Here is a 21,338-nt window from a genome sequence, read left to right on the forward strand (position 1 = left end):
AGGAGATTCACAATTTCACAATAGCCTGGCCGGTACTCTGACCTCCAGCCTCTTCAGTCTGATCCTTTGTCCAATTGAATGGGTTTTGGTGACTAATTCATCATGCCCACTCAACTTATGCAAAGTAAATTTAACACATAGCAGCCAGTTTTTTGAAGATTTTATTTACCACTTTTATAGTTACAGTTAAGCAGATATTTGTGTATCTTTATTAACAGGCACTTAACAACTATGCACTATTTAAAATGCCACCCACTACCTATCAACAGATGGTGGCCTCAGGATGGTGAGCAGGAGAGATAACAGAATCTAGGTGGGGCCAGATGCTGATACTTTCCGCCCTCATTGGTGGTTCTCTTGCTCTGACTTTGCAAGCCTGTTCATAATTCCACTATGTATGAGAGAATAACAGTTGGATTACTATTGTCAGGTAAGAGACTTTTGTTTTAGCTTGATGCTTTTTTTGGACATGGTTCATGGATTAAATGTGAGATGCCCCCATTTTAGTTCTCTTACTTAAGTAAGTTTAAGTGAATAGTATCTCAGACTCCGTTCTGGTAGATGGATTTTACTGGGATTCAACTGACCATGTGGGGCAGTGGCATAAGGGAACCCAGTACTGGGGGGCTGATTCAGTATTTTTCAGATAGGAAAAGCTTTCTTCAATTCTCGCTAGGATGAAAAGCATTTTATCAGATATAAGAAATATCTTTGTGTGAATAAATTTGTGGCTTGGTTTGAGTAATGAAGAAATTCATTTCCAAATAAAGAGTTATTAATGGAAATTATGGTCACCACATGGTTCTCTAATTTTTAGAAAGTGTAATTTCCTACTTCTCCTACCAAAAAATGGACAAGCCACGGGCTTAAACTCTGTAATCATGGGGAAGTCATTCCCTCTCTCTGTGGATCTGTTTACTGAGGAAAAGTGAAAACAAAATACAAAATTTTTATTGACTTAAGTGTTATATAGTCTGGTGAGAAATCTAAATCCATTCATTAAAATAAGGAAATTGCATGGAAGTATTATTAGATTCTATTAAATTAACCTTATTTTGGGCCTCCGTCTGAGGACATTATAGGTAATGTCTGTTCAAATTCAGTGTATCTGTGTTGGAAATACTAGCACTCAGCTTGTGAATAAGGAGCAGCCAGTTACTTGAAGTCTTTTTAGCCCATCAACACATAGACATTGCCGTGACCTGTAAATATTAAGGATCTTTTGTAGACACAGGGAAGAGAGGCAGCATTGTCTAAGATATCCTAGGGGATGAAAGAGAGTAAGAGCACAGAGTGAACTGCATTCAAATCTGCTTCCCCATTTGAATTGGGAAACCTTAAGGCACAAGACTTACCCCTCTTTGCCTCAACATCCTCCTCTGTAAAATGCTGGCAATGTTGGTACCTGCTTCACAGCAATAGCAGAGGGACTGATCAAAGTATTTAGTGTAGTGCACTTAACTCCAGTGCTTCATATGAGGTCAAGCCCTATTTACTCACTGCATATTATCTACAGTAATTATCATAATTAGCAAATGTTAATAATATATATGTTATTAACACAGATATTGGTTTTGCTAATAATTATGGACTAGGGAGCAAATATGAGTGCATGGCTGAATAGTACTCTGTTATGTACACTACCATGTTTTCTTTATCCATTCATCTCTTGATGGGCATCCAGGCTGATTCCATATCTCAGCTACAGTGAGTAGGGCTACAAGAAACATGTGCGTTGAGGTATCTCTTTGGCATACTGACTTCATTTCCTTTGGATGTATACCCAGCAGTGGGATTGCTGGATCACTTGGTAGATCTAGTTTTAGTTTTTTAAGGAACTTATACTGTTCTTTACAGTGGCTGTATCCATTTACATTCCCAACAATGTATAGGAGTTACTTTTTGCCACATCCTTTCCAGCATTTATGTTATTTAAATAGCCATTCTAACTGGGGTGAGATGATATGTTGGTTTTTAATTTGAATTTCCCTGATTTGTAATGAGAGTGAGCATTCTTTCATCTGCTTGTTGGCCATTTGTCTGAAAAGAAGAAATACATTTTGGATCATTTCCACATTTTTATTTGGACTACTGGGTTTGTTGTTGTTGTTGTTGTTAAGTTTGTTGAGTTTCTTATATATTCTGGATATTAATCCTCTATTAAGTGAATAGTTAGACGGTATTCTCCCCTTTTCTGTAGCTTTAAGTGATTTCTCCACCTCATCTTTACAGGTTACTTTTTAACAACAAGTGCCAATGATGTACTTACAACCGGAGTTTCTCCAGCTCATTCTCCACAAGCAAGAACAGGTGGGACCTATATTTTTACATAAAATTTTAGCCTTTGTTATCATATTCACATCTTTAAAATGTACTTTGTGAAGTTTTCTGAGCTAAAACTAAAATATTGAAAAGAAATCCTCCAAAGTGATCTCTAGGTGATGGTATTTCTCTTTTTTGGGGGGGGGGGTGCATTGAGGGATACCAGGGATTGAACTGGGGCACTCAACCACTGAGCCATATCCCCAGCCCCTATTTTGTATATTTTAAAAAATAAACTGAAACAATTTCTGTTTGCTAAAAGGTCTATATCATCAAGCACAGTGACAGTGAACATAGAAAACACACTGCTGATAGTTTCCCCAGTTTCAGTCTTTGTAGGACTTGTTTCTGTTATTCATTACCAAGCCTCACCTCCAGTAACAGAGACTATCAGGACATATTATTATCCAAGAAACTTCTACCACATCCCAGGAATCAGGCAGTGTCCTAGTCCAGCCTGCCTCAGCAGTGAATGACCCCCCCTGGCATTCTGAATCGACAAAGCATAAAACATCACCCACCCTTCCCTCAATCTCCCGCCACCATGCTGGCCCCGGTGCAAAGGGTCATCTCTGCAGCTTTGTCTCTTTTGATGCTTTAGACCAGAGTCAAATTCACCACTTTGTTTTGAGATTCCAAAGTAGAAGAGCTGAGTTTCTCTCCAAGGTGTGTGCAGCCCTCTGAGGGCATCACTACATGTAAGCAATTAACCAGATAAAACAAGAAAGATTCATCGTCTCAGGGAAGAAACGCTTAGATCCCTGGCAGTCATCCTGGGGGACAATGAAGTTAAAGGTGTTTTCCAGTTTCTTCCAGTTCAATTTGAAAATGGACAACTGGGTTTTGTTGCTGTTGTTGTTGTTGTTGTTGTTACGTCTGTTGAGTTCCTTATATATTCTAGATATTAATCCCCTATCAAGTGGATAGTTGGATGGTATTCTCCCCCATTCTGTAGCTTCAGGGAAGTACATTTTAAGTGATTTCTCCACCTCATCTTTCCAGGTTATTCTTTAAAAAGTACCAGTGTTATACATGCAACCGAAGTTTCTCCAGCTCATTCCCTACAAACAAGCACAGGTGGGACCTATATTTTTACATAAAATTCCAGCCTTTATTGATACAAAATCCACATCTTTAAAATTTCATGTGGAACACTAGGCCTTTCAACTATCAGCCTCCTATAAACTCAGCTGGTCAAGGTTTCTTAACAGTTTTCAAGAAGGTAGAAACTTCCATTTTTACTTGTGAACCACCTGGGAACTTAGACACTATGTATCCAGTGATTAAAAAAAAAAGAAGAAGAAGAAAAAAGCATCCAGTGGTAGAGAAAGTGAGTTCTCAACATCACGAACATCAGACATGAAGAAATTCGAATTTATTGCTTTTGTTTGGGAAGGGTTATGACCTATATCTTTAGATTTCATATATCTGTCTTGGAAAAATGAGAATATGCAGATATCAGTAGTTCTACCAGGTGCCATGCTAAGCCTTTTTACATGAATTATTTCATTTTATCCTGACAGTAACTCAATAAAGTGGCTATGTCCCCATTTTCACAGATGAAAATATAATTAAAAAAAAAACAGAAGTTCAAAAAGTTTTTTTAAAAAAACTTGTGTAAGGTCACAGAGCCAGTGAACAGTGAAACTGGAATACAAACCTAGACTGACTGGAGAACCCTTGTGCTTAACCAACAGCCTTCTCCAAAAGAGGATGACCATTTATTTGGTATACTAGCTAGCAATAAGCCCTGTTGATATTATGGTACGACTTTCTCAGACACTTTTTCCTATATGTTTATAAATGTGTACTTACAATTACTCTTTGTAGTACTCTGAAACCTGCCTTTTCTTCGTGCAACAATTTTTCAATATTACCAAATACACGTGTAGAACATTTTAATGGCTGTCCCGCTGTAACATTAAAGCATTATGAATGTGTGCAGCTGCTGAATTTGGCAGGTCGGATTGGATAGACAATAAAGACATCCTCTTTATACAAGATGGCATTTATCTTAGTTAATAATATGGAAGCAAGCGCAATAGTAAAAGTGATAGATAGGTGAGTGCGGAGAAGAAGCGGGAGGTGGGGGGATATCACCAGAACAGGAGGAGAAACACCGGATCATGTTCGTGGGGAGTCCCAGGGCAGCTATTCAGGGTCTTTACTAGGAAGTGCAGGGCAGAACATCCTCTTGGCAGTGAGACTCCAAAGGCTTATTCCCAAGTGGGGTTCCTTAAGTAAAAGTTAGAGTAAAGAAAGCCCAGCTCTAACAATCTGCGTGACCTAGTGATCTCCTCAAGGATTGGCCACATCCTGAAGGGAGAGGGTGATAGCTTTGAGATAAGTGAATAACTCTGAGTTCTCCTGCAGGGGCCAGTGGGTCAAACACACAGAGAAGTCAGCATTCTTTAGACATTCCTTCAAGGGTGGGTGAAGGTCATGGCAGGCACATGGACAGGGAAGATCTTTAATATTTCCCTTAGCCATTCCTTTAGCAGTATGACCTCTCACACACAAAACAAGTTGACTTTGCTTTTGAATATTTGTTTCTACTTCACTGTCTTTTAAACAACAGGGGGATGGGCACATTGGGTGACTCCTTTTTCTCCATCAGAGGAGTCTGTACATTTTACACGGTTTGATGATTACTACCAAATTGACTTCTAAAGAAAAATCATCCTCACTTAGACACCCATCAGTGAATCATGAGAGTGCCCACCTCCTTATTCTTTTGACAAATTGTGAAAGACGTGTGTGCTTGCATTTCAATTTTTGAATTTCCTTGATTATTAGTGAAAGTAGACCACAACTCTGTCGCTTTTTAACATTTAACCTGCGGGCACTTGGATGCACTCATTCAGAGTGTAGCAGTCAGAACTGGGACCAGGTGGAGATGTGTTGCGCTCACTCAGGGTCCCAAATTCAAAGGGAAACCAAAAGCTTAATAAGGAAATGATGTTTTAATGCAATCGTTTAGAAACCCCAAAACTAATTTTTTAAAAATCCATGGTGGGTACAATATTAAAAACTTAAACACAAATAGGATCCATCAGGGTCAGCTTTGAGTGCGGTAAGTCTAGCAAGGGCAAGCTCAGCTCCTGGAAGAGGAAAGGGAAGGCAATCCATCAGCAACTGAGGGAGCTGCAGTCAGCATGCTGTCTTTTCAAGGGCTCATGCCTGCTTCCAGTCATCCCTTCTTCCAGGGAGAGCGGGAAGCGGGTGGTGAATGCCAGGCTCCCCTCTCTCTGCTTCTCTCCACATGGCGTGCTGATTGTCTGGGGAACCTCTTTGGCCCTCCCTGGGTTTAAGTTCACCCAGCGTCTTCTCTTACTGTGAAAGGGGGACCTGTGTGCCATGGGCCAGCCATCTCTCTCTAGAAACTAGGTTCCCTATTTCTCCAGTTTCAGAGTCCATTTGGGAAAGTTATTCCTTAGACACATGGTTGGTCCAGTGTCATCAGGATAGAAAAGACTTCAAGGAGTTAATTATCAGAATAAAATTACCGCGATAAGTCTTCCAATCAGGAGCAGCACGTCTTACCAGAGTCCTGTCTTCCTAGACGTCCTCTGAAGAGTTTGACATTTTCTTCAGATAATTTTACATATTTTCGTTTTTGAGATTTATTTCATCCATTTTGTTATTGTCTTAATTAAAACATCTTCTTTATCTTTTCAACGTGGTTGTTGATGACAGAAGATGAATCCATTACTCCCTGTATGCTCATCACCAACCTTTATTTGTTATAAATAGCAGTTTCTTTTCAGTTTCCCAACTAGACAGTCATGTTCTTCATAAAGATGATAATGTGTTTCTTCCATTTGAGTATTTATAGCCACTTCTTTTCTTACGTCACACTTGTTAAAGCTTCTAAAACTGTTATATAATGATGTCATGATGATGATGTTAGTCATCCTTGTCCTGTCTGGAATATGAACGTCCTGCCATTAGTTAGGCCTCTTACTGTGTGTGTGTGTGGGGGGTGTGTGGGTGTGGGGGTGTGTGTGTGGTGTGCTGGGGATCAAATTCGTCTTACTTTCAGTAGGTGACCTTTATTATACCAAGATTGCCCTTAAAGTAAGAAATTTAATCAGGAAAGATATTGAGTTCTATAAAATAACAATATTACTCCTTATTCTGTATCATAGTTGAAACGTCAAATGCTCAATCCTATGGTCCAATGGCATAATTAATGTTAACAATAAAGTTCCTGACAGCTACAGAGAGAGAGAGAGAGAGAGAGAGAGAGAGAGAGAGAGAGAGAGAAAGAATCTTTTATCCCCACTATATTAAAAACTCTTTTGAAGCTTTTGATTTATTTTCTACAAGAATATCTCTTAGCTTTGTGTTTATATTAGCCTCTATCAGTGTCACTATGTCTTCTTTAATATCTTGAAGCCATGAGTTCCATCAGTGGATATTTTAATATTGAACTATCCCTCCTATTCTGATTTAAATTACATGGCCACTTTACAATATTGTGCTGCAATCAATATTAGTTTTCTAAGATATTGCAGGGTTTAAATTTTTTTCCCTTTAACTATTTTTTCTTAACTTTTTTTTCACATGAATTTCTCATTTTATTTATTGTACTATGGATTAGATTCTACTGACTATGTGATTTCTACTTTGGGTTATTTATTAAAAATTTCTTTGTAACCCAAATTATTGTATGGAAACACTGGAGAAGTAGGTGCAGCCTCTGTTTATAGTTTGACAAAGTTCTATAAATAGATATTTAATACACTTTTGTATGTTCATGGCTGAGTCTGTTTGTGTTGCTATAACAAAATACCTGAGCCTGGGTGATTTATAAGCAATAGAAATTTATCACTCACGGTTCTGGAAGCTGAGAAGTCTAAGATCAAGGTGTGATGGGACTGGTGTGTGGTGAGAGTTGTCGTCTGCTTCAAGGTGTTGCCTTGTGGCTCTTCCTCCAGAGGGGAGGAGTGCTGTGTCCTCACATGGTGAAAAGAAACAAACCCAGCTCCTCAAGTCCTGCTATAAAGGCCCTCACCCAGAGCCATTGAGTTAATCTCTCTTAAAGGCCCTGCTATCCAAGTAGCTAATGAATTTCAATGGATGGATTTGGGGGTGCACAATCAGAGCCTAGCAGTTTATCCCCCAGATTGGGATACAATAGATTGGGTTCTGTGGCTAGTTAGGTTCTGAATGACAAGAGCCAACACGAATAAAGCACTTACTTTGTGCCAGTGACTAACAAACACTTACAGTTTTTAGTTAGAGTGAAAAGCGTATGACACAGTGTTCACCACTGTGACTACTTTCCAGTGTCTGGTTTGGTGGCATTTAGTAATTCACTCTCTACGTTCGTCAGCACTATCTTGTTTCAGAACATCTTCAGTATTCTACCAGGAAATCCCAAACCCATTATCAGTCTCTCACCATTCCTATTCCCACCAGCCCCCGGGTCACCAATGATTCGCCTACTACCAGGATAGATTTTCCTGTTTTGAATATTTCATGTAATAGAACTGTGCCATGGTAGCCTTCTGCACATGGCTTCTTTCACTTAGGATAACGTGTTTCAGGATCATCCATCCACATTGTAGCATTCAGTATTCATTTGTTTTCATGGCTAAGGATTGTCCCATTTTATGGATATAACAAATATGTTTATTCATTCATCACTGAGTAGAAATTCAGGTTATTTCTAACTATTATGAATTGTGCTCCTCTGAATATTCTTGTACTAATTTGGTTGGAATACACATTTTCAATACTCCTGGATATATACCTAGAGGTAGGATTGTTGGACCACAGTATTTTATGTTTAGCTTATTGAGAAACCACCAAAATGTTTTCCACAGGAGTCTATTATTTTACACTCCCACCAATAGTGTATGAGGGCTCCAATTTCTCCACATATTTGCCAACCCTTGTCATTTTTCATTTTTAAAATTACAGATGCTGCTGTACTTACAATGGGAAACCTATTTTGACTTACAATGTTTTCAACTTACAATGGGAAACCCATTATGAAAACATTACAAGTCAAAAATGCATTAATACATATAGAGCACAATTTTTCAAGTCACTGATTGTACACAAAGTATTTTCACACCCTTCATATCTTCATGAATTGCATTCTGCCATCAGGTATAACAAATTAGAATAAATAAATGATTTAATTTTAAGAAGTATCTGAAAAGGGTAAAAAAATGCATTAATACAACTAAACTACTGAACATCATATCCTACCTTAACACATACATTAACCCATTGTTGGGCAAAACCATCTAACACAAAGCCTATTTTATATTATAAAGCATTTTGTATCTATGTAATTTATTTAATACTGTACTGAAAGCAAAAAAAAAAAAAGCTTTCACATCATCATTTGCTTAAAATCATAAGTCCAACCATCATTAATTGAGACTCTCTATAGCCATTCAATAGAGATTCTAACACGGAATTTCATTGTAGTTTTCATTTGCATTTCTCTAATATTCACAGATGGTTCAGCTTTTCATATGGTTTTGTATTTTGAATATATTCTTTGGAGAAATGCTTATTTAATTTCTTAGTCCATTTTTTAAAAATATGTCTTTTTGTTGTTGAGTCAAGAGAGTTCTTCCTGTGTTCTGGATATAGTCTATTGTCAGATATAGAATTTGCAAATATTTTTTTTCCATTCTGTGGGTCATCTTGACTACTTTTGATGGCATCCTTTGATGCATAAAAGTTTTTGCTTTTGATAAAGTCCAATTTATCTCTTTTTTTACTGCTTATGCTTTTGATGTCATATCTAAAAAACTTTACCAAATTCAATGCCATGAAGATTATTCCTATGTTTCCTTCCAAGAATTTTATAGTTTTAATTCTTATATTTAGATTGTTGATTACTCTGAGATAATTTTTGAACATGGTATTAGGTAAATGTCCAACTTCATCCTTTTGCACACAAATATCCCAGTTGTCCCAAAACCACTTATCGAAAATTATGTTCTTTCCCCTCTTTAATATTCTTGGATTCTTTTTCAGAAATCAATTAATCATTGATTTCCTCTAGAACCTCAAACTTATCCCACTGAGCTTTAGTCTATCCGTGGGGTGACAACAAACTTAATTATTGTTATTTCATTGTACATTTTAAAATCAGGAACTATGAGACTTCAAAGTTCATTCTTCAAGATTGTTTGGGGCCACCTGAGTTTCTAAAAGTTCTTTATGAATTTTAGGATTAGCTTTTCCATTTCTACAAAAATTTACATTCATTTTTAACTTGTTCGATCTCAGCTAGTCTTAGTCGGAGTAGTTTAAACCCAAGCAGCCTTAGGCTAGAGTCTGCACTCAGTGAATCCATTGTATTAAAAGATGGCTCTTTTTTGTCTTGCAACATTATCGCTTATTCTGCTTGTTTTCTCTAAGGTAATATCTTTCATAAGAGTTGATGCCTGTCTTTTCCTTGAGGTGTAGCTAATGGATTAAATATAATTACTATGTTAGGGTTGTTGTTGTTGTTGTTTTTACATGAGCTAATTGCTTTTATAATCTGGGGACTTTGATGATGTTACCACTTATTTCCCTATTGTTATTAAATTTGAAAGTCAAAAGACAAGAAACATAAAATATAAAACATGAAAAGCACAACTACCCGAGATTCCTGGATCATGGCTCCATGTATGTATCATGGCATTGATATTGCCTCTTGTTGGGAGAAATACCACAGAAATCCACCCCTTGTCTTCTTTCTGAACTATTCTGTCAGATACAGATCTCAAAGACAGTTCGTCAGGCAGTGCTGCCGTGGCCCTTCAGAATGCATATATGGGGTTGGAGATGTGCTCAGAGGTACAGCACTTGCCCAGAATGGGTCAGGCCCTGCTTTCAATTCCCAGTATAGAAAAGAAAGAAAAAAAAAAGGGACAAAGTGCATATACGTGAAATGTGGAAGGCATGATGAAGTCTGCCCTCACTTATTCAGAAAGAAGTATAAATAAATAGCTTGTGATGGCAAGGCAGATATATTTCTGATCCTTTCAGTGTTTTTTGTTTGTTTGTTTTGTTTTGTTTTTTTTTATCTGTCACAACTGGGGACATTTGTTAAAATTTCTTTTTGCTATTATATTTCTGCCAATTTCTTTCTTTTATTGTACCAGGGATTGAACCCAGGGTTGCTCAACCATTGAGCCACATCCCTAGATTTTTTTATTTTTATGTTTTATTTTGAGACAGGGTCTCACTAAGTTGTTTAGGGCCTTGCTAAATTGCTGAGCCTGGCCTCCTGCCTCAGCCTCCCAAACTGTTGGGACCACAGGAGCGCAGAACCATGTCCAGCCCAATTTCTTTTTGGCTTTCTTTTTTGTTATGGGGCTATAATGGGTCATATTTACCTGTGCAATGTCTCCTTTAACAATATAAATTTGTCCTCTTCATTCTTTCCAATGTCTTTGCCTGTAATCTACTTTGTCTAACACTGTGATCTGTTGTTAGTTCTCTACTTTTATTTATATAACATACCATTGCTCATTTTTAAAACACATTTAGCCTTCTTTTGTGTTCTACATGACCTAGTATGCATCTACTGAGGTTTTTTTTTTAACCTCTTTAACCTTAATCTAAAGGTTTATGTCTTTTAATACGGAGAATTAAGAATTCATGAATGACACTTAGTATCCTGTTTATGTAATCTTTATTTCACACATTAGTATATGGTTCCTCATTTCTAATCTTATATATATATATATATATATATATATATATATATATATATATATATACTCTAATTTATTTCTCTTAGCCTATACTGTGCTTCGAAAGGTAATTAACATTACCATGTCAATTATCCCATTGTCTGACTTTATGTTTTTAAAAGCATCTATCTGAGAAATTCCAGACATTAACTGGCACAACACACACACACACACACTCACACACACACACACACACACACACACTTTACCTGCTCTCAGGATTCTGTATAGACTGGATAAAATTGTACATGTGCCATTTGGCCAATGGCTTGTGGAAGCCCTGGATGGATTTCAGGTGCATCATGAGCTATCAATTTTCTTAGCCAAATATTCAGATAGACTACACTCAGGCATATCAATCTCAACATATAATCAGGTATGGATAAACAGTGAGTGAACACTACAAGTCATTAACACACATGCATATACATGTGCACACACGAACCAAAGTCCCATGAAATGATACCTGTCCTTATGATGTGTAACATACTTTGATCTTGTCTGCTTTGTGCAACTTGATTTTTTTTTAGCAACAACCCAGTGAACTTATCTCATGGCCCATTAGTGCAAGAATGCACTACCTTTTTATTTTTCATTAGAATTCTTTTCATCCTTTCCAACTTTCTTCAACTCAAAATGTGTGCAGAATTCAGCTACAGAAATGCCAATGTTGGAATCATCTCTGGAGATCCAAAAAGTACTGGGGATTGGCTTCCATATCCAGGGATTCTAATTGTACCACTGCAGGGCCCAGCAAACTATGGCCTGTGGGCCAAATCCAGCCCACCACCTGCTTTCGGACAGCTTTGCTAGTTAAGAATGATTTTTACATTTTAAAGTGTCTAAGAAAATATCAAAAAAGGAATAATATTTTGTGGCACATGAATATAATGTGTTCATAATTCATCTTTGGGACATGGCCATACACATTCATGTGTGTTTTGGTTTGCATATCAGCTGTAGCTGCTTTTGTATAACAATTCAAAATGAAAACATTAACAATAGTTTATGAGTAGTCGTAATAGAGAGCATCTGGCCTGCCAAGCCTAGAAGTTTTATTTTCTCTCCCTTTGCAGAAAAAGTTCCTACCCCTGCCCTAAAGGATTCCCCATCTATAATTTTAAAAGCTGAGTTGGAGGCTAAGGATTTCCAAGCAAGTTCCTGTGGGGATTCTTGAAGCTGCTCCCAGGTGGCAATGAGGCTGCAGCCAGGTCAGCCTCCACCGAGCAGTTCAGCTTAGTCTGATAGCCACATTAACTAGCTTATCCTTGCAAAGTCTTAGTGTGAAGTTGTGTGTGTGTGTGTGTGTGTGTGTGTGTGTGTGTGAATATGCATGTGATAGGGGAGGATGTGATGAGGGAAGGGCTCTAGAACAAAACCACAAGAAATACCTTCACTTAAGACGACAAATGGTGGCCTGGGGATGTGGCTCAGTGGTTGAGAGCTCCTGAGTTCAATTCCTGGTACCAACAAAACAAAACAAAAAGATGGCAAATGGTGTTGTTTCTCCAAGTAAATCAGACCAATTGCACAATTGCATCCCAAAGCTGTTTAAGTTCTCAATGAAGGGAACCTAAGAACCTTATCTTAGTTTATGTGAAGTTTCTTAACGTAAGATTGGACCTTGAAGACCAGGGAAATAAAGTTTATGTATGCTAGTCCGGGCTGGAGCATCTGCTCTCATGACTGGCAACTCACTAGAACCCAATGCCTGGACAGCACAGCCGACTCCAATACGCAGGCAAGAGCAAGAATGTCTACCCTGGTTTCTATGTTGCTGTATGTCATTGTTCATCCAGCATCAGGAAGTGTCCATTGGTGGTGTGAAGACTTTGGGATAAGTTTTTATTTTTCATTAGAATTCTTTTCATCCAGTCAGGCTTCCTTCAACTCAGAATGTGTGCAGAATTCAGCTACAGAAATGTCAACATCTTTAAAAAAAAAAAAAAAAGCTGACACATCCCAAATAGGTGAAATCCCCTTTTGTTCTGAGGATCCTTTGATAGGCGGGAGGAACCAGAGTAGCATATGTTTGGCTGGAAAAAGGGAGATTCCAGTCAACAAATTTTTTTTTTTTAACAAATTATTGCTAACTAGAAATATCTGCCTTCCAATATGTGGCTTTACTACTCCAGGTCAACCTGTAATTCCATGTTAGAGGCACAGCCCTCCCCTCTCTGGCTATGAAGAAGATGAATTGTTTTATTTGTATCTTTTTGGTCATCCTTGACTTGCTGTAAGTGAAGCCTTGCTTGAGAGTTAGTTGCTTATCATTTGGGTACAATTTAAGCTACTTGTAAAAAAACAAAAAAAACAAAACCTAGTTGGTGCCCTCATTCTTTTTATTCTGCATGAATCAGGGTAGATATTGGTAGATATTTTTTTCTTTAAACAGATCTGTATTCTGTCACTTAGCAGCTGCATGACTTTGAGCAAGTTAAGCAATGCTTCTGGTCTTTGTTTTTCTTTTCTACAAACAATAATTAATATTATTATTAAAAATAGACCCTCCACAGATTGCTTTGAAGGTGACAAGAGTGGGTATCTGCAGTGCACAATTAGTGTTAACTATATAATCTTTGTAGGCATACAGATTTTCATGGTTTTGAAATAGTGAGGTGCCTTAGAAGATCCATCCCATTATTCTCACATTAGTGGGGAGACAACGGAGGCCCAGATAAGTACAGCAACTTGCTCAGATCCTCTGGTCATTTGGTGACAACAGCAGAACTAAAAATCAGATCTCCTTTCTCCCTGGAACAGTGTACAGAAATCTCCCTTGCTTTCTCTCTGTACTGAAGGTGTACAGTTGCTGGGATTGCAGCCTGACTTTTCTCTCTGCTCAGGTATGGTTTAGGACAATGAGGATGACCAGAAACTGGGCAGAACAGAGCCAAGCTGTGAGGTTCAGGGTTTCATGAGGGGAGCTGCCGTCCTCCTAGGCCACAACAACCTCCAGCCAGTTTGGATAGAAAGTTATTCTGCCCCAAGTCAGGGAAGGCAGCAGTGTGATCAACTGGGTGCATGGAAACTGTCAACACATGCCAATCCATACGTGAGCAGAAACTGGCTCCCTGCATTTGGCAACTGTCCCACCAATTGCCCCAATGAATAGGCCATGCCCTTCCTTAAGAGCTGTTGACTGGAGAGTTCATACAAAAGGTGCTGGGGGTGATCCAAAACCCATGGCTCCAACACTAACACATGTACCACTTTATTCTTTAGAAAGTCCAATATTTCTAAAAAAGCAATTGGCTGCTTCAGCTTAATAAAACCCTTCCTAAAAAGAAAAATGAATGACAATGATATGGGCATCTGACTATATTATTACAATTTGACCTAGACTGAGCTTGTCAATTTTGGGGCTCAAGAAAAAAAACTGAAGATACTGCTCTTAAAATACTGCTCCCTGGCAATGATCGTCAAACACCTCTTGACACAGGCAAGATTCCATTTACACGTTCATTCTGTAGAAGACAACGAGATCTGTCAGAAAAAGCATCAAGTCGGAAGTCAGTGGATACGAATTTTTGTCCCAGTTTTACCACAAATGAGCTGCCCAAAACTTCTACTGATAAAATTTGTGGTCAATTTTCATGGTCATCTTAATGTCAAGAAACTGTAACACTTTAGAACACAGAGTTATGTGACTTGGAAACTATGTATGGCATTTTCTATGCAGGGGGTATCCTTGGAAAGGTTTGCTTTTGCAAGATAAGACTTTTATCAAGTGCAAGTTGGGAGGGAACTAAAACTAAGCCAGCAGCTGTGTGACCTGACTTTATCGTATCGTGACAGGAGCTCAGTCACTAGAATTATTGCCATGGAGAAAACTGCAGAACATTTGTCCAATAGTGCATTCTCTCTAAATATATTTCACATTAGAAATATCAATAGGGTGGGAAGGACGTGTGATCCAGTGAATAGAGCATATCACAGGGGGCTCAGAGTTGTACCACGGTTCTTAGTTGTATCCTTAATACAACGAATTCTGGGTCTACAATCGCCCCGTCCCCTCCTTGGTATCATGAAAATTGTGGCAGCAGCCTGCTCATGTTCCCTCCCCCACCATACAGACTTCACAGGGTGGTCAGTTTTTGTGAGCAAATGTGATTTCAGGAAAGTGGGGATAAACAACAGTAGAGGTGAGATATTCAGAAACACCTCTGATGTTATGCACAGGAAAGTTGTAAGATGATGTAACTGTACACATTTGGAATATTTCATTTCCTGGGAGGTATACCAATTCATTTCACCCTTTCCAAACTCAAAATTGTATGATTCAGTCTAGGGCACAGATATGTAGTACTTTGTGTGAAGTATCATAGCAAATGCCATTGCATTTGGGGACTGGGAATGCGATTTTAAACTAGGTGTTTGAGACCTTGCTAATCTGACCAAACCTACCCTTTTAATTTTTTTTTTTCACTAATGTGTCTCTCGAGCCTTAAATTCTTACCAATCTCAAAAGGTTTGCTTGGCCTGATGGTTGCCTCCACATCGTACTCTCCTGTCTCCCATTTTAGCCTGGGCTGTTTCTTTATTTCAATTCCCCCCTCCACATATCCATCTAAAACTCTAACCCTCCTTCAGTGTTCACTGACAGATAGGCTGAAACATCTAAGAAATCTGGAAGGTGGGAATAACATTGGGAATCAGCAGGACTGTCTCAGTTCTGTCCTTACCTGCTAGCGAATCAATTTTTTTTTTATGATACCAAATGTCTTATTTGTAAAACCAAAGAGTTGGAGTAGGTGTTCTGTGAATAGCCTTCTAGCTGAAAGGTACATTCTGAATTCAGCAGGATAATATTTAAGCCAACCTTTAAACTGGGAACAATGGAAACAAGTTTCTGAATGCTGTTTTAGGTACAGAAAGCTAGGAGCCCTGAGCACAAAAAAATACACAAAGGAAGAGAGAAATTCTTGGGGAAATCCAATATATAAGAAGTTTAGGCAAACTACATTTGTTGTTTAGTAGTTACAAATTTGCTTGGATGCTTTCCATCCAGTTTACTGAACTAAAGATGAGTTAGTAAAAATCCCTGTTCAAAATTTACATATTCATAAATATTTTTCAGCCATGCACAACGGAATATGTCCGCAGATGTCTTTTAGTTCAGCAGAGACTTAGAACTTAGGACCGGCAGATGGAAGTGTGGGTTGTTGCTATCAAGTGTAGTATTTAAACATAAGTTGGTGGTTGTTGCGGGAACACATTGTAGGACTTGAGTTTCCTTCCTTACCTGCAATCTTGAAAGTAGCTTAAGCATCTGAGGTTGAATAAACAGATATTTCTTTTGTTTGTCCTTTCAGGTAAACTGTGGGGTTTTTGTTGTTGATTTGTTTTTCCCAACCAGATGCTGGTTTACTTAATTTGAGGGTTGTTGATAAAATTCTTTCAATTGTCCCAAGTGAATCTTATCTTGGAATACCTAGCAAGTTATTTAAATTTTAATTAATTATTAAAAAAATATAAGCAGAAAGAAGAGCTTATTTATGTGATTGGAGCTATTGTTCTTTCAAGCTGACAATGTTTTATAAAGAACATATTTTCATTAACAAGTCTCTGTGCCCTCCTGTTACTGCTAAACAAGCAGGGGTATAATTTCTGTTGGAATGCTTATGAGGTTTTCTATCTTTCTCAGACAATGGAGGAAAAACTATGACCAAGATCATTTTATAGTTCAGCTACTGTTATTAGATTGTTGAGAAATGATTTAAAATATTTTTATCAACAAATTTTAAGGCATTTGTGCATTTACCTCCTTACTGTGTTGACTTAGGTGACTATGGAAAGAAATTGTATCAAAGCAACTAAATCTAAAGAATTAATCAAAACAGGTATTTTTAGGACCATAAATGGTAAATTTCAGTCTCAAATTTGGCCACCGATCCATTTTCTTAAGTGCACAGATAGAACATGACATGCTCAGATGGGACTAACGTGTGTACAGTTCTTGGAAATTGCCTCAAGGACAGTGTTCCCCTAAATAATGTGTAGCCTTCACTGTCAGAAAGTCCCCAGTTCTGACTAAAATTTAGAACCTTGCTAGAAGTCTGGGTGGAAGTTATTCCATGTGAGTTGGAGAGACAGGCACTGTGGCCCACCATAGGTCAGGTTTTAAAGCCAGTGTCAGAGTAGGAATTCTGCTCTGTCAACTTGGGCACAGTTTTTCATCTTCAGAACTTCTACTTCTTCTGAACAAAATTTCCACTCAATGCTCTTTTTCCTCTGAAGAATATTCTACCTGTTTGCTAGGGGGTGAAAATTGTTTTTTATAAAATTCAAAACTTATTTTAATGAGCTTTTTCTGTCTTTCTCCTGAAACATTTTCTCATTTTGTTACCTCCCCACCCCGCAAAGTTACATATGCTTTGCTTATAAATGTAAAATATTCTTTTCACCTTCTTTGACTTTGTTTATACTTAAAAGTATAAAAGTGCTAGTTTTAAGAGATGTTTGATTCTATTTGAGGGCATTGGCCTTATTTCTTTTTATAAATGGCGATAATTTTCTGTCCTTCTAAGTCCCCAGGCTACAGGCCAACTTCCTGGGAGGCAACATCAGGGAGTGATAAGCACCCACTGTAAGGCCAGGGTGGTGGTGAGGTGATTTGTCCACACAGGGGCTGCTTATCTGGGCCACTCGTGATCACACGAGGGGTGCTCTTACGCAGATCTCTGGGCATGCCTTCCTTTGCCACATACTTGGTGGTTGTTGGGGGAACACACTGTAGGGTTTGAGTTTCCTTACCTTGAATTTTGAAAGTAGCTTAAGCAGCTGAGGTTGAATTCTTCTCTATGCTGTTGACCCTGGTCTTCTCCAAATGGAAATTTGATTTAAACCCCTATTGGCTTTTCGTTGCTGAAGGATGAAGTCCACATTCCAAAGCCTGATTCCTAACATGTGGTGCTTCACCTGCTTCAGACTTGCTCTCTGCTGTGCGCCCACATCTCAGTTTTTTTTTTTGGCCACACATCATGCCACAGCCACGAGGTCCCTTACAGTTCTCCCAGTTTCCAGTGATATCTTAAATTCCAGGACATTGCTGAAGACGCTGACTCTATATCTCCATGTCCAGAACAGTGAGCTTGGTGACATCCTACACCTCTTTCAAGATAAATTCAAAGAACACCTTTTTGAGGTCTTTCCATGGTTTCTCCATCAAATATTTAAGTGCTGTCTCCCTTGTGCCCCCCATTTCTTCCACCATCCTAAAGCACTTTAGTAGACTTAAATACTTGTCCTCTACTGAGTTAGAATATCCTTGAAAAAAAAAAAAACTTTAGTAAATGAACGGACAAATAAATGAACACAAAAGGTCTTCAATAACCATCAAGGCCCAAGAAACATACCTGGATTTGCAAGAGTCAGTCTTGAGGCTTTATGGGGCCTTTTCCCTGTCACCCTGAGCACTGGGGACTTCATGGAGATTTCAGATTAAATCTAATGAGGGGAGGTCAGGGAAATCCTTCTGAATGAAGTGACATTGAACCTAGACTTGAAAACCAGCTGGACGAGGTGGGGGAGGGAAGGATTTCTGGTGCAACAAGAAAGGTTTGGATATGGAAAGGACGTGAGGCTTGGAACATACAGCATGCTTCCACTCCCAGAGAGAGAGGAGCAGAGTGTCCAATCAAGCAGGTGTGGACTGGATAACACAAGGCCTCCTGGGTGTCCATGAAGAACAGTGAGGTTCCATTCCACAGACTGAATGCATCTCTCTAGTGGAGTCCCACAGAACCCCACTCAGGTGGTGCCCAAGGTCCTGTGGAACAGTTAGAAAACCTGGAAGAGGCATGTTCATAGTCACAGCCAGAACTCCTAGAAGGCCTTAGTTAAATGTTCAACATTTAACACATTTAATACGCTGATCTTTATGTTTCATGCAAGATTTTCATTAGATTTTTTTTCCTTCTAGTTATAAAAGTGTGTGCTCATCATGGAAATGTTGAAAATGTTTTGTTGGTCTTTTATGGACAGATTTTTCCGATGGTTGCTCTCGTTTTCCATAAGATACCCTTTGGCATTTGGCATAATTCATTTTGTTCATTTGCAAACACCATCATTTCATCCTCTTTCTCATAATAATTTGATCACTTATAACTATTCATGTTTCACTGGACATCCTTCATGTCCCGGCACTGTTTAGTACTGAGGATATTCTAAACAAGCCAGCCCTGGAATCTTGGGAACAAGTTCTATGTATTGGAAGAGTCCATTTGGTGTTCACAAGAGACTGTAGGTGTGTCCCCAGTGTGAATGGCCTACACTGAATTGAAAGATCTACACCAGGAGTGGAGGTTTAAGGGCAAAAATCATAGAAGGGGGTGGTTAGGCATGGAAGGGAAGAGGAGGGAGCAAGCTTTATGTGCCTGTTTCAGTTGTATTCCTGTGCAGTCAGCCTGAGGCTGACTTTGAGTTCTTATTAAAAGTCTGCCCGTTGCTTCTGACCTTCAACACATCTGATCTCTTTCTTCTGGTTATTTTGCTATCTGTTCTCATAACACTTTCATAGATAGATATAATTTCTCAAACTGCACACCTTTACAAAATACGATGGATAGCCCATATTCACCACTCTCTAGCAGTAGGTGGCAAGCTAAAGCTCATATCTAACTTTACTAAGAGATATAGTTTATTTTTCTTCATCCATTACTATTTTTATAATTTGGGCATTCTTTTATTGATTTTAAGGAAAATATTTCTTTTCATAATGATAATCTTAATGTTTTCTGAACCTCAAAAATATCTGTCACCATGTTGGTAGTTAAAAAAATATTTATATATTTATACCTGAATATTAAAGAAGAATTTAGAAACATTTAACAACTATTTTGCATGATATTTAGTTAATTTGTGTGGCAATTATTCATAGATATGCAGTGGAATCATGTGGAAAGCCTGATTATATTCATTAGATAATGTGTCAGTCTTACCATTAGCAATTTCAGTATCTGCTTTTAATAACCCTGCGAGTATTCATGAGTAAGAAATTGGCAAAGCTTCCTACTAAGGGAAAAGGTGTGAGAAAGTGTTGAAAAGGCCACCTGTCAACTTGCATAAGAAACAGTGCGTTTTTAAAAAAAAAATGTAGATCTTTTCCAAGTAAAAGAACAAGATGAAGAAAAATGTTATAAGAAGAGAAAACATTGTGGACAGTTTGGGGACAATGAATCTTGTCTCCATGATTTGGGGGCCAATGGATTCCTGGCAGCTGATTTGGGTACTCTGCCCTAGAGAAGACAGAGGTGTCAGAGAAGAAGTGACAGTTGTCTGTGGATTCCCCAGGAAACTGAGCGTGCAGGGATACTGGTACATCCCAGGTGACACTATCTCTGAGGAAGCCTGCAAAAAAAGCCTTCTGCCTCCAGACTGAGGCAGGTGCCATCATTTTGCAGCTGTTTAGAAAATGAGTCAGACCTTATCGGTGTGTCCCTGCTGGGTAGGGATTCTGGAGTTGGCCGTGGGAGGGATGTGGGATAAAACTATCTTTGGCGATATGTTTTAGGGTTTACTCAGTCACCTCATTCTTGACCCCTTTCTCATTTTCTATTTCATACAGTAAATACTTCCCCAAAGGTCCCTCCTACAATGAGAGATGAAGAGGCTGCTGTCACCACCAGAGACCCCTCCGACCCAGGAGCAAAACTAGGTTTGTTTTTATTTTAAGGATTGGATCTGAAGTTCTTATGCTGATACAGTGCTACTTAATGGGACCTGACACTGAGAAGGACAGGCTAAGTAGACGCCGACTGCAGAGGAAGTCTCATGTTGTCTGTAGCTCCTCCAGGAAACTGTGCCTCCAGCTAAGGAACCTAGGTCACGCTGAGATAGCAGTAGGGGTTCAAGAAATCAAAACCGTCTAACAAAACACAGAAATGACAAATGGGACCATTCATCCCACACACAGTGATCCCAGAGTGTGGTACTGAGAACACCTGTGGGCAGGTCCAGGGGCCTCAGAGCTGGCTGGCCCTGTTCCCCTGTAGACCCTGAGTGAATGGTTTTGCAGGGCCTCCATCCCATAACGTTAAAAGGAAGCCAATCATGCCTGCCTCACCGTGTTTCCCGAAAGATCAAGTAGGACCTGTGTCAAAGTGCATAGCTCCCTGCCCTGTCACCCGTGCCTCATGAGTGATAGCTGTAAACCCAGCTGTGTGCTGAGATAAGGGTGGGCAGGCGCCACAACTCTCTCCTGATGGATATGCATATGCAGTGCTACACGCCGTGTATCCTACAAGCAACGGCCAGCATGGCATTTTGCTAAATATTTTCAAGCATTAATTAATTTAT

The 21,338-nt window shown here is 38.8% G+C and overlaps 1 protein-coding gene across 1 annotated transcript in view; it reads left to right on the plus strand.

Annotated features, from left to right (window-relative positions):
• The first annotated feature begins 285 nt into the window (after positions 1–285).
• Gypa (glycophorin A (MNS blood group)) overlaps positions 286–21,338 on the plus strand; it is a 29,315-nt gene continuing 8,262 nt past the window's right edge. Inside the window, exons 1-3 of the mRNA XM_040293260.2 lie at positions 286–430; positions 2,233–2,310; positions 20,608–20,697. Of these exons, the coding sequence (XP_040149194.1) occupies positions 394–430; positions 2,233–2,310; positions 20,608–20,697 (205 nt within the window). The 5' untranslated portion in view covers positions 286–393. The remainder of the gene's footprint in view (positions 431–2,232; positions 2,311–20,607; positions 20,698–21,338) is intronic.

Source organism: Ictidomys tridecemlineatus, chromosome 9 (assembly GCF_052094955.1).
Source record: "Ictidomys tridecemlineatus isolate mIctTri1 chromosome 9, mIctTri1.hap1, whole genome shotgun sequence".
Classification (NCBI taxonomy): domain Eukaryota; kingdom Metazoa; phylum Chordata; class Mammalia; order Rodentia; family Sciuridae; genus Ictidomys; species Ictidomys tridecemlineatus.